Here is a 14,585-nt window from a genome sequence, read left to right on the forward strand (position 1 = left end):
ATGGCTCTGTTTGGTATTTGTGTGGCTATGGCCGTGTTTTTGGAGACCGTCTCTGCTACCTCGGTAAGTCTTCTGGATGTTTTTAATTGTATCTACAATTTAGAATTATAAACAGAAACATTATTTTGAATTTTTAAAATATTTTTTGACTATTTTCCTAGTTTGTGTTTTATATAGTTGTGATCAAGGATAGTGTAGATGTAATTAATTATTATACTTATGCTGAAATTTAATGGACTGTTGATATTATACAGCAGTACAATATATGTACTAGTGTAATCGATGCTTTAAAGGTGAACTGTATGGAACTAGACTCATCTATGTGAAGCTGCACAAGGCCATCTTACAAATCAACTCTGGGGAGGCAACTGCACAATAACAATACTAAAAAACAAGTGTAATTCAATTATAGATTAGTTTTATAACAGAGTGGAACCGTCCAGTCAAAGCAATAACATATCCACAAAGACAGGCAGATGATGCCACAGAAGTTACATAGGCAGGTTGTAATGAATTGTCTTCCGTGTGCAGCTGGGAGTGGTGTACACGGAGGGGGGCATGGTGGAGGGCCGAAGCATCCGCTTGGGTTTACGCAGACACATGGACGTGTTCAAGGGGATTCCCTTCGCTGACATCCCCGGACGCTTTGAAAAACCCAAACGCCATCCAGGCTGGGACGGTGGGCACACACTTACACACACATGCAAAGTAATGTATGGGAGTAGACTAAGTTGATATAAAGAATTTGATTATTTATTTATTTATCTATAAGGAAAGCCCCTTGAGATGTAGCATCTCCTTTGCGAGGGAGTCCTAAATACATTTACAAAAATAGCTTTCAAAGCAAAACAAAATACAAACACAACACAAAGACAACATTCACACATCATTCATACTATACAGTACAGGATCCTAAGATATATATCTCTCTGATTTTATCATCAGCACACCTATATTTATAAATTAGTGAAGAAAAAAGCAACTCTATGTACAACAGAAAGTAAGTTTAGTTCCAAGATGGGTGAGGACTCATGTAGACTTTCTCTGTGAGTGTGTAGCTAGACTAAACTGGAAGAAGTGTTTGGGGCAACACTCAAAGTTGAGTTCAAGATAATCAACCATCTGGATTAATTATTCAATAATTTGAAGGCTGGTAAAATCTTTTACTAATATACTGACCCATATCTGGACATAAGAATCACTTTTGTGCACCACAAATTGTGGTTTATGAACAGGTATAGACCAGTTAAACAGACAGCATTTGAATATGAAACACGTAAATGAGTCGGGGGGGCACAACTGCTGATGTGCCTTTATTCAAGACACTCCACCCACATTGCCTAGTATGAAAGCGTTGTGTGCATGAGTGGCATGAGTGATGGTGGTGGTCGGAGGGACTGATTGGCACCGATTGCTTCAGTCAGTCTGCCCCAGGGCAGCTGTGGCTACAATAGTAGCTTACCACCACTGGTTATGGAGTGAATGAATAATGCTCTTTAAAGCGTCTTTGTACCATATGTCTGTGAAAAGAACTATATAAATAAAAACTTACTCGCTAACTTACTTAACATGTTTAAAGAATGAAGTGTTTGAAAAGGTGGATTGGTTTGAATGGTATCTATAGATTGGGGGAGTAGATAAGACTGTCTTATCTAGCTTTCTGTTGAAATTAATGTTGAATATGTATTAATTATGCCTATTTGTGATGTGCGCACATATATGAGCAGAAGCAAGAGGTGTGATTTCAGCCAAATTAGGTCCTGAGTTTCCACAAGGTATGACCTTTGTCCAGTGGAACAGATCACCCATGCTTCCCTCCATCCATGATTATCTGATTATCTGGGGCCTTGTTGAGGGGGGCAGCAGTCTAAGCAGGAACAGATTTGGTGGTATTCAGGATTCAAGAAAACCAAATATTTTTGTGTATGAAATGCTTGAGATCACTGACCAAAAATCTAAGCCCATAATCTTACTAAAACTACATCCTTGATTAGTTGTAGCAGCCTTCAAACATACTGAGTTGAATCAAATTGTGTCTGTTTACTCAGGGGTGTTGAAAGCCAAAGAATACAGAGCCCGATGCCTTCAGTTGAACATGATCATGACCGACACCAGAGGCTCTGAGGACTGTCTCTACCTCAACATCTGGGTTCCTCATGACCGTAAAGGTAAGTGCACAACTTTTACACAAGTCTCCTAACTTGCCAAGTCAGTGTTTCCTCTTTGTGTGTGTGTGTATGTGCCCTCAGAGACAGTCCTCCCTCTCCTTGGTGCCACAAACAGTAACTTCAAAACCACAACATAAGTTTTGATGATTTTGTGGCAGAACATTTTACTATTATTATATATATATTGTTGACGATATGGAACACAAGTAAACTTCACGTAGACCGTGCGAGGTGTATTTTAATTTTTACAGTAGCACATTCAGTTCAGTTAACCACCTTTTAATAAACAGACACAATTCATGACATTTTGCACACTTGACAAGCCTGGAAATGGCCAGTGCCAATCCAATGAAACCTAATCCACCTGCTTGTGTGTTGCTTTAAATCTCCTCTCATGGAAGTAAGAGCAATGCAAGTCTGTGTCACTGTGTGCTTTTTATGGCCCCTTGAGGACACTGCATACAGTTCTATTAAATAAGGCACTACTTATCATTGTTTTCCTCTTGTACCCTAGTCTCCTCCAACCTGCCTGTGATGGTGTGGATCTACGGAGGGGGCTACCTCGTGGGGGGCTCCATGGGGGCTAACTTCCTGGACAACTACCTGTATGATGGACAGGAAATCGCAGACAGGGGGAACGTCATTGTGGTGACTCTGGGATATCGTGTAGGGGCCCTGGGCTTCCTGAGCACCGGAGAGTCTGATATGCCTGGTTAGAATTATTCATACATATTTTAGTTGTTTCTCTTTGTTTTCAACAGTGCAGATGCAGTATTTTAAACATCCTCCATGCTTATTTATTCACATGTGCAGAGATCATTCAGCCCTCTAGAAGTCATTCCAGGTTTCTGTGCTTTTAATCATGTGATAATGCTGTCTTTTCATCAAAAACAAACCTATTGTTGTGTTTTATTTTGTTTTATTTTTGTCCTGGTGTCCAACATCATCTGCGAACAGCAGAGATGAGATCCTGTGGTCCCCAAACCAGCCCCTCTCCGGCCCCTGACTGCACCTAGAAATTCTGTCCATAAATCAGAACTGGTCACAAAGGGCAACCCTAGTTATTGGAGTCCAACATACACCAGGAACAGATCTGACTTACTGCCGGCAATGTGAACACAGCTCCTGCTCTTGTCACACAGGGACCAGACAGCCCTATGCAAAAGGCCCCAGGCCCCAGACTCCCAGAGCACCTCCCACAGGACACAACAAGGGTCGACTGCCTTTTAAAAGATCCACAAAGCACGTGGACTGGTTGTGCAAACTTCCATGACCCCTTGAGCACCTGATGGAGAGTATAGAGCTGGTCCAGCTGAAGCTGAGGTTCGACTATCGGTCGAATGCTATAGACTTTACCAGAGAGGCTGCCAAGTGTGATTCCCCTGTAGTTGGATCATGCCCTCCGTTTCCCCTTCTTAAACAGCCAATTCAGAGGCACTGTTCCCGACCACCACGCAATTCTGCAGACACGTGTCAGCCAAGACAGCCCCACAAGATCCAGAGACTTAAGATACATGGATCTCACCCCCGGAGCCATTGAGGAGCTTGTCAACGACCTCACTGACTTCAGCCAGGGTGATGGAAGTCCAGTAGCAGAACACCACTCGGGTTCAATCAGGGAGGTACCCCTCCCAGAGACTCCAAGAAGGCCAGGTACTCTGCACTGCTGTTCGACCTGTAGGCCAACATAGTGAGAGTCCAGTCCCTGACCCGAAGGAGCAGGGACATAACCCTCTCGTCCACTGCGGTAAACTCCAACACATGGCGGCTGAGCTGTGGGGCTATGAGCAGGCCCACACCAGCTTGCCACTGCTTCCCACGTGCAACACCAGAAAAATAGCGGGTCCAGCTGGTACCTCTCAACCTTCTGCACAAGCTTAGGCTTGCCCCCCCCCCCAGATTAATCAACAAGATTAATCAACAAGAACCAGACTGACTTCTCCTGCATACCCCATGTTATTTCCTCCCTCTTGTTTATAATCTCAGAATTTCTGTGGAATTGCTTTTACTTAAGTTTTTAGGTTTTATTTAAAATATTTTATGTGTCTTCAGGAAATTATGGACTGTGGGACCAGCAGGCTGCCATCGCCTGGGTGCACAGGAACATCCGCGCATTCGGAGGAGACACCAACAACATCACCATCTTTGGAGAGTCTGCAGGGGGCGCTAGCGTCAGCTTCCAGGTCTGCACCATCTCTTCTATACATCAGTGTGGAACTTAAACTAAATTAATAGAACACTGTATAACAACTCTATACAGTGGTCCTTTCTTTGACTGAGGCATAAGACAATAGACAATCTTACAGCCATGATTTTATCAACAGTCTGGCAGCAATGCAATGTAAGCATACAATGTAAAGGTGCACCTCTCCTCAGATCAGACAAGTAACTTGACCCTCATGGGGTAACCTTCTTGTCTCCATGGAGATGGAGATAGAGGTTTATTAGGATATGGCAGAACCATGGTGACAAAAAAGGTCGAACCCTCCACCCTGAACCGTATCATATTGCTCATAATTCATCTGACTACTACAAAGTGAAGGAATATAGCTCAAGTACTAGAGTGGATGTTGTGATCCCTTCAAGTAACCTTCCCTACTATCGAAGGACATATTATTGACCTTGTTTGTTTTTGTGGCAGACCCTGACTCCTCACAATAAGGGCCTGTTCCGCAGAGCCATCTCTCAGAGCGGAGTAGCCCTGTGTCCCTGGGGTGTCATCAAGAATCCGCGAAAGTTTGCTGAGGAGGTGAGAGTAACATGATTTTCATGTTGAAGACTGTGTCACAAGAAACTTTCTACATCAACATAAAATCAAAGATACAAAAAGAAAACTACTTGATTGACTTCACATCAGTTTGAACTTGTTTTCTACATACAGTAAGAACAAATATAAGAAAAAAAATGCTTTATTATTAATAAAGAGCACTCCTTATTCACAACCCAAACGTTGTATACACGCTGTTTATTTTGATAAGACCTTTGATCTCTAATTTCTTTGACTAAACTAGATATTAATTCATAATTCAGGTACATTTTTTTCCAAGCCATGTCTCTCTTTGTGTGTGTATCAGGTGGCTCTGAAGGTGAACTGTCCCACTGACAGCAGGATGGCGGCCTGTCTCAAGATGACTGACCCTGTGGTCCTCACCATGGCCGGGACCCTCAACCCACAAAGCTCCCCTGCTGGTAACACTTTCGTTCATTATTTTTTGTCATCATCATTGGTTTGTTTGGTTTATCTTCTCTATTAAAAACAATATAATGATATAATCTTGTATGTGCCTGGTCTCGGGCCAAGATTAGATTTCCATTAACAAATAGCAAGGCTGCAATTATTCACTGATATCACATGATCTCTCTTAATCTTGTCAGTTTGTATGTGGACGTGAGTGAAATGTAGTAAAAACTGAATCTTTGATTTTAAAACACAAATGAAAATGACAATCACAACTGTTAGAAAAAGTCTTCATAATTTTGATAAACAGTTAATAATCCAAAAGTGTGTCCACATGTAGAGCCTGTGGTGGAAAACCTGGTTCTGTCTGCGGTGGTGGATGGAGACTTCCTGCCGGACCACCCCTCAAAGCTGTTCCACAACGCTGCTGAGATCGACTACATCGCCGGGGTCAATGACATGGACGGACACATGTTCACTGCTTTGGACGTCCCCTCGATCAACTCCATGTTGGTGGATACGCCCATGTGAGTTAGACCATTCATGTTCATGGGTTTCAGAAGGATGAAAAGATAGGACCTTTACCATAGCAGTTAGCAATATAAAATAAGATATTACATGTATATAGGAATGATTAATCGTTCTCAAAATAGCACCATATAACAGGAAGCTGAAGCACATTTTGAGGACTTTTGACAATTAAGATTGCTATGGCAACTGTGCTGGGTTTGGAAAGTATACACAATAGAATAGAATTTCCTTTTTTTGTTAATTTTTATGCAGAGGTGGTACATCCTGTTATTATAACTTTTTATTACTATTTAAAAGTATATGAGATGCACTGAGCCAAGGGAGCATAATTACACTATATCCTCTTGTTTTTCAGTGGATCCCATGCATTTATAGAGCAAATAATGCATCACTACAGTTTGAGAACTCATAAACTGTTGCATAGAGTTGTTGTTATTTTGTGCTGATCACATCTGTGTGCTGCAGTGAAGACGTGAAGACACTGCTGGCCTCATACACCAAAGACAAAGGTAAAGCTGGAATGGAGAACGCCTTCTCCCTTTACTCCTCCGACTGGCGCACTAACCCAGACCGAAAAACTGTCAAGAAGACCGTCGTGGCCATTGGGACAGACTACATCTTCCTGGTGCCCACTCAGGCTGCTCTATATCTCCACGCCAAACATGCCACGTGAGAACCATTTTACATCTTATCTGATGGAAAGGAAGGTTTAAAGCTGATATTTTTAATTAGATGGGTCACCCCAGCCCTGTTGTAGTTCTCACAAGTAGATGCTACGTAACTGCTGTCTGATAAAGTACCAGCTCTGACGACCAGGGAGCACAGGTGAGCCTGAACCAAGGCCAGGTGAGAGAATGGGGGGCAAGTTTCACATCTGCCATCTAACGAAAAATCTAAGAAACTTATAGATGGTAAGGAATATCCATCTATCTTAAAAATGTTGTATGTTGTAAAATTACAGCTCTACAGTTACATTTTAATTGTGCTTAATGCTTCAAGAAATAAAAAAAATGGAGATACAATCAAATTGCATTTTACGTGAGTTACTCTGTGAGCCTAATCTGATCCAGAGCAGATCTAACTGAACTAACCTAGAATTTAACCTGAGTTTGCTCCTAAAGGAGAGCTCTGATATCAGTTCACATCTACGAACTAAGAACAGTTACTAGTTACATTACTAGTACTAGGGATAATTAAAATAAGTTTAAATTATGAAGAGTGACTTTATTTATTAAAGTAAGAGAATAACTATGTTACGCTGTAGCAGATTATTTTATAAAATCATCAGAACAAATCTACACAACTTCATAAACTATTTAGAACTCCATTCGCAGACCCAAACCACAATAAAGAAAAACAATAGGGACGGAGTAAGCTAATAGTTTTTTGAATAGCCATGCCAAATATGACTCAGGAGCAGTTCAATGGACTTGATCACCAATAGCTGATACCAGTATGTTAGTTTCAGTATATTTAGTCATCCCCTTCTGATAGATTTAAGACAGTGTTTCACCAGTATCCAGCTGCAACTGAAGAAGCCTCACTGTCACTGCACGTGTGTGTCATGTGTCACATAAGCAGCATATCTTTTTATTGTGTCCCTCCCCAGAACTGGCCGCACTTACTCATATATGTTATCTGAGCCAAATCGTATGGGGGGCCTGGTCACACCCTACCCCAGCTGGATGGGAGCAGATCACGCAGATGACCTGCAGTACGTGTTTGGGAAGCCCTTCACCACTCCTCTGGGGTACTGGCCCAGGCACAGGGACCTGTCCAGATACATAATCGCATACTGGACCAACTTTGCTAAAACTGGGTATGAACTCTGCTCATGTCACTTAAAGGTGCACTATAGAACTTTTCTGCTTTTGTCAGGGTTTGTCACCTGATTGTTTCCATAAAGATATTATTGATTGTGTTCATTTGACATCACAACATTCTGCAATTCCTGCAGTTTAAAAATTAGCTGAAGGCAAGTCAGAATTCAGTGATGGAATTTCCTGTTTCACTGTCAGATTGCAGATTTCATTAACCTAATTTATGAATAGTAAATACACTTTTACAGACCCTTCCCTTCCATCTGAAATGATAACATCATTACATTCTAGAATATGAATACAACCTATTACTATGTCTTGAATGTCCCACAAAATCAAGTCAAGTCAAACAGGTGACTCAATGACAATGTTTACATGCACACCAAAATCTGATTATTATCTGATTTCTGGTCCTTTAAGATTATTTAAATTACTGTATTTTACGGGCTATTAGTCACTCTGGATTATAGCATGCACTGTCATTAAATGCTCTATTTTCAAACTTTTTTCACAAATAAACGGCACTGAACTTTAAACAAAACACAGCAGTTGGATGGGTCAGTGGGACTTTGTTTGTTGCGTTCATGGTGACTCTGGGCTTTGTTCAGTTGTGGCGTGTAGGGAGGGTGCTGTCTGGGACCACTGGATTGTCGGCGTGTTCGCAGTGACTCAGTTGTTCAGTTGTGTCTAGAAGTGACACATTGCACTCGGTTTTTCGGTTTGTTCCTCCATTATGTTCCTCGTCGTCGTGGAGTGATGAGTGTGACTGCGGGTGTTTGTCGCAGCGTGGTCACTGTCTGCTCCGTGCATGTTTGCGTGTGCTGTGGGTGGTGCGGTTTTGTAGTTTACTGAAGTCGTGCTGGGACACCTGAATGGATTCGTGTATGGGGTGCTCTGGATTACGGGCCGCGCAGTCATTTTTTGATGGGGTTTAGAGTCTTAAGAGCGTGCCTAATAGCCCGTAAAATACGGTATATGTTAACCACAGAGTCTGTTTTAAGTAATCAGAGAGAACTTATAACTGGACGTATATGTGCAAAATCTCTTCATAATCATATTGTGAGTGTACATGTAACCACAGCCACTGCAGTATTCTGTAGCAGGTTGATACAGACACCATGATAAGGGTTTATTAAACCTCCAAGACTTCATTCAATTACCAGGTGTAGTGTACATAAGATGGATTTACTGGATATTGTGGACGATGTCTGGAAGTCCTTCACAGTTGGGATGAAACCTCACTGTAACTTTCCTACTTCTGATTACCAGAAACCCAAACCAGGGAGACTTGGAGGTCCCTGCCACATGGCCGGAGTTCACAACCGATGGACACAAGTACCTGGAGATCCACCACGACATGAACAAAGGCTACGTGCGGCAGAAGATGAGGATGCGCTATGTGCACTTCTGGACCAGTATCCTGCCCAACTTGCCTGACCTGAACCAGTCTGAATGAAACTGATGAACCTCTCTATACACTGTCATGCACTATACACACCAGTAAAACAGTACAACACATTACTACTGCTCAGAGTTCTTTTTGAATGCTATGAAATGAAAGGGACTATATTGCACTAGATTTGATCTGTTACAATGTTGCTTTAATGATACCAATACTAGTTTGTCGATATTATAAATAAATATTATTTTTACAAAGTGAAAAGTTACTTTGTGAGCCTGGATTTTACAGCACCAGGCCAAATATATATAGGATATCGGTAATAGCCCAAAAAAAACTTGTCCATAAGAATACTTCATGAATGAGACCCAGTATTATGATTTTAAATGTCCATATTATAATATACAATGATGATTCACATCTATTAAGTATATATATAGCAGACAAAAGCACATTAACTTCTTTAATAAGAACAGTAATGAGAACAGTAATTGAACTGCGAGCCCACAGTTCACTGTGACTGGCTAAACTAGGGATGTAACAATACACTAAATACTGTGTGTGTTGCAGCAGCTAAAACAGAAGGAAGTACATAGACCATGATATATTATACAAACATATTTCTGCTCTGTTTCAGTGCAGAGAATTTAAAGAAATTTAACAGTACATAAGAAAATGTATCTTACATCTTAATTTTTTAATGTAAATTATTGTTGTCATAATTCTAGGTCTTGTTAAGGCAGAATATTGTACCATGAGATGAATATCATGATATTATTGTACTGTGAGATTTGGATGTCATTGAATCCATAGTTACAACCACCTGTGACTCACTCAAAGCATGACTCAGGCTGACCAACAGGAGAAGTGGGTGTGTCTGTGTTTGAGCAGAGTGTACATTAAACAGCGAGCTCTTACTTATTAATAACTGATATCTTAACCATACCCCTGAAAAGGAAAGTGTAAAGTAAACAGTTACATGTTGTATCAAAAAGGTGAGCTATTTTTGGAGTTTTATCTAATCAGCCGTATGTTGAACATGTGTGAATGAGAGCTGCTGATGAGAACAACACACAAGGAACAGTTAGTACTAATTATCTTAGTAAAATGTAAAAAAAAAAAAGACTTTTATTTTAATTATATTGTTATTTTTAATAATACCAAATTTTTCTAATTAGTGACTCAGTGAGAAATGAAACAGAGGAGGAAAAGGACTGTTGCTAATGTATTTGCCTTGTATTTAAGGTGCCAGTGCAATCTGGCCCAGCAATTTTAGGGTTTAACAAGTGAAAACTAAACAAAAGAAATGTGGAAAACTGTGTAAACTAAACCATACTAGTGAGAGAACATTTCTGAATGAACGCTATATTTTATTTATTATGCTATATTTATTTATACGCTATTATTTATTTAGCATCTTAAAATCTCCATTGGTTTAACATTAGGCTAACTGAAAATTGTATGATGTGTAACAACACACTCAAATTCTACTTGATAGCTTTCATATTACCTAAAGACATTACAATACCTATCTTTTTTGTAAATGCTTTTGTACTGTCTTCATTGAGATGTTAGAAGTTCCATTTTGACAGCGAGGTAAACTCTGATTCAGTGATGAGACAGTTGTTGACTTGTAGTTTTTAGATTTAATCCTCATCTCATGAATGCAGAGTGAAACTTCAAGAGAAAAATACAAACAGCGATCTCTTAATAATTTCACATTCCAGTACATGTATTATTGAGCTCAGTAACATGTAATAAAGCACTTACAACAAATTGCCAATAAAGTGGCTTATTTAAACAATAAATGGATTTATCACAACTCTGTTTTTATCAGTGGTATATTAATATGAGACCATGTGACATATCATGGCTGACTTATGTAAAATCCCTCAGTCGTGCAGGTAGAATCCATGGCAAAGGAGAAAGTAAATTTGTCAACTGGACAGAGGTTTTTTTTGGTCGAATATGTTTCGCAGCTCAGCCAAGCTGAGCTTTTTCAGTTGTTCAGTTCTGGGAGGAGCTAACTACATTGAAACTACTCTGAAACTAACACACCTACTTGTTTACAGTTTCTGTTTCTTAGCTTGGTCTATTGAATGGCACTGAATGGGGACTCATATAAGCGTAATCATTCAGGCTCCTGATGGATACTTCCACAACTCTGGGCCTGACCCGGTTATCCCTATTGTTTTCTTTTTTTGTTTGTTTTGACTTAGGTCTGAGGATTGACTTGTAAATGGGAGAGAGATTATGTCTGAGGCCTCCATTTCTGTTCAGAAAAGGGTTGTCTTTTCTAAGAAAAATAACCTCTTTAACTCCCCTCTCAAACCAATTCTTTTCTCTGTTCCTCACTATACTCAAAGGACAGACCCGTGGCTTTTAGGTGGAGATGAACAGCAGACTGACGTCCACTGCTGCTCTCGACATTCTTTTCCCATCGTTACTGCACAAAAAGCCAATGTGTCTCCTTGGCGTCTTCACGAGTGAATTTGATGTTGCTATAGCATTAATATGTGCAGTAAAAGGTTCCAAATCTTGAATTTTGATTTTAGATTTTAGAAAAGTTATCATCCAGATAACCAAACCAATGTGTGGGTGAAATGCCTGGAAAAGAGGTCAAGGCACTCTGTTAAAATTGTCTGTAAGTTAGCAATGACAGGAGTGACTGGTGAGTCCACTGCACAGTCATGGATTTGCCTGTAGAAGTATTCTCTGAACAGAAAATAGGTGGTATATAAACAAATTTCCAGCAGTTGGCAGATTTGGTCAGGTGAAAGTTTAGTTCTCTTTTCCAGCTTGGTATCCTGCAGTGGTCTTCTTCTTGTAGCATCCACTGCTACTGATGTCGGGACACAAGTGTAAAGCAAGGTCACATCAAAAGAAAACCATTGTCCCTTCCTAGTCAAACTAGAAATGCTTGACTTTCTTCACAAATTCTGCTGGGTTCGTAATATGGTGCTCCGTGTTACCCACCAGAAGAGCCAGAATTGTCTTCAGGCGTTTGGCCACACTGTATGTGATGGAGTCTGTGGTACACATGATGGAGACTGACTACTATACCTGTTTGTGATGGAGATGGACTAATATAATTATAATGTCTTTTTTAACCATACAAGTGCTTTTCAAATAATTTATACATCCATGAAATCACACAAATGAAATGTGCAAATGTATACATAACAGGCGTTGCTTCTGTAGGAGTTGCACTAAGGGAGCTTTCACACCACTAGTTCAATTATTTGGTTCACACCAGGCAATAAGATTGTTATTATGTATCGATTCCAGTGTGGTCCCCTTTCACACCTGTAAACAAACCAAAATTGGTCCAATTGACATATATCCAAGACTCCTGCACACACTAGGTTAAACTGCACCTGACTCAGGGATGCTAAGGCTTTCCTGCACGCCAAACCTCTCGAAAGCAAGACCAAGATGCACCATCTCCCCCCAGTGGCCTTCCCACAGATCCCCGCGTGTTACGGATGGTGTGGGTCGGTCCCTACCCCCCCAAGAGGAGACTGACCTCTGGCAGACATGGTTTCCCTAACCCTGCCTAAGAGCCTCCCTGGCCCAGGGAGCTCGGACATCTAAGTCCATATGGAACGGTGAACTTAGATGGTGAAAACTACAAATAGCTCATTAATTATGGTTCCTTTGATTGCTCTACCTTTACTTGGACCATGTTTGGCCATGATTTGAGGTTTGCCCCATGTTTTCTTCACTCACCACAAACAGGAAATAGAATAATTAGTATCTCCATCATGATGAATTTCAAATAGTTCGTCTGGACCTACTATCTATAGTTTGGACCTCAGATTGCATTCTCACCAGAGGGACATCAAGCGGACTTCGTCCTTCCACTTTGATAAAGCTGGAAATGTCCGAGGGAGCGATGATCTTAATGTGAATGGTCCGAGATGGCCCAACCACTTCTTGTGCTCCTGGAGACAACGGGCTAGGACCAAACATGTCTACTCCGATGTACGTGAAAGGTGATGACACTTGTAATTGTTCTGGTGGTATGTCTGCCATGAGCTGTACCTCAGCTGTGTGACTTAACTGACGACATATCACGCGCTTGTGGAGAACTGAGGAGATGTGTCGCTTTCTGCCTATGATCCAATAGCCTGCTGCTCCTTCAGTAAAGTGTGGTCTTGGTGCTTTGCTTTCTTATGATAATATCTCACTAGAAGCAGGGAGACGTGACTGTCCTTGGGCAGAATGATAGTATTTGTTTCAGTGACTCTGCCTTGACACAAATCAAATTGTTCTTCAAAATGGGGTTCAGCTTTCGTAGTGCACTGCTTTTGGGCACAGACTGGTGTGTTAGAGCTACAATGTCACTGGAGATAACCTCTTCTTGAATCGCTGTAATGATGATGAATTAGCGTTCATATCATTTTCAGTCTTCAGTGTTAATTTACGACACCGGGCCAATGCTGCAAATCCGCAACATCCCAGAACGCATTGGAAGTGAAGGTCTCTCTCAAAAAAAAAGTCAGGATTGTATATTACTACCCCATATGATAATTTTCCCCAAATATCAGATTTTTCCTGTTACTAAAACTTAATTTGAGCCTGAGAGGGACATACATGTATATCTGGACTACAGAAATTGAAATCCAGGCTACTACGCATTACTTGGGTGTTGCTATATTCACTTTTGTTAATAGTCGATGGTTACAGTATAAATGCCACAATTATGTTCTATGTAATAATGCAATATATTTGCAAAACTGTCATGGAAATGACTATGAAACAGTTGTTTGTGTTAAAGTGGTTGACAGTGAAACACTGTGTTATAACTTCTGCAAAGTAATGCCTGTCAGGGGTATAGCACAAGATCAAAAGTGTGTAAAGTAGAAAAGAAACTATCTGTAGTACTCCATCCATGAGAGATCAAAAGAAAAGAGAATAAAAAGAGAAAATGACAGAAATGTCACGAAGAAAGTATAAAGAAACAACACACAGACAAAATGTACTGGAAAAAAACTGGGAAACATCAAGATAATTTAGTCTAAGATAAGGTTAAAGCAAAAAGTAAACTGAAATATAAAATGAATGTTCAACACAGAGAAAAGGTGAAGATGAAAAGCATACTCAATACCAGCTAAGTAAACAACATAGAGAGAAGAAGATGGAGAGTAAACTTAAATATGATGTCCAACGTAAATGGAAGAAGAAGATGGAGAGTAAACATAAATACAGAGGTAGTTTATTACATCGATAGAAGGTTAAAAGTAAACTAAAATACAGCTAGGATCCCAAATCCCCAAGACACTGACGATATTATTGAACAGTTTTCCCTGAAAGTTAAACAGGGTGGTCCAAAATATGTGTGTTGCAGTGGCAAATGGTTCAAAGAGGGCGTAAGTGTGCCACACTCCCTAACTTGACCTAGATTTAAAAAAAAAAAAAAAAAAAAAAAAGATAATCTGGTTATTTTGTATTAGGCTACATGTTTCATATTATGTTTAAAACTGAAT

The 14,585-nt window shown here is 40.3% G+C and overlaps 1 protein-coding gene across 1 annotated transcript; it reads left to right on the forward strand.

Moving 5' to 3' along the window:
• On the forward strand, nt 1-9,218 carry LOC110161182 (bile salt-activated lipase-like). Its single transcript, XM_020925897.2, has 11 exons — nt 1-63; nt 532-679; nt 2,049-2,168; nt 2,683-2,880; nt 4,221-4,351; nt 4,810-4,917; nt 5,243-5,357; nt 5,687-5,873; nt 6,343-6,546; nt 7,487-7,696; nt 8,967-9,218. Exons 1-11 carry the CDS (start codon nt 1-3, stop codon nt 9,151-9,153), a joined length of 1,671 nt encoding a protein of 556 aa, XP_020781556.2. The 3' UTR covers nt 9,154-9,218.
• Nucleotides 9,219-14,585: the final 5,367 nt, after the last annotated feature.

This window comes from Boleophthalmus pectinirostris, unplaced genomic scaffold (assembly GCF_026225935.1).
Source record: "Boleophthalmus pectinirostris isolate CB_2022bp ecotype Guang Dong unplaced genomic scaffold, ASM2622593v1 HiC_scaffold_18, whole genome shotgun sequence".
Lineage (NCBI taxonomy): Eukaryota > Metazoa > Chordata > Actinopteri > Gobiiformes > Gobiidae > Boleophthalmus > Boleophthalmus pectinirostris.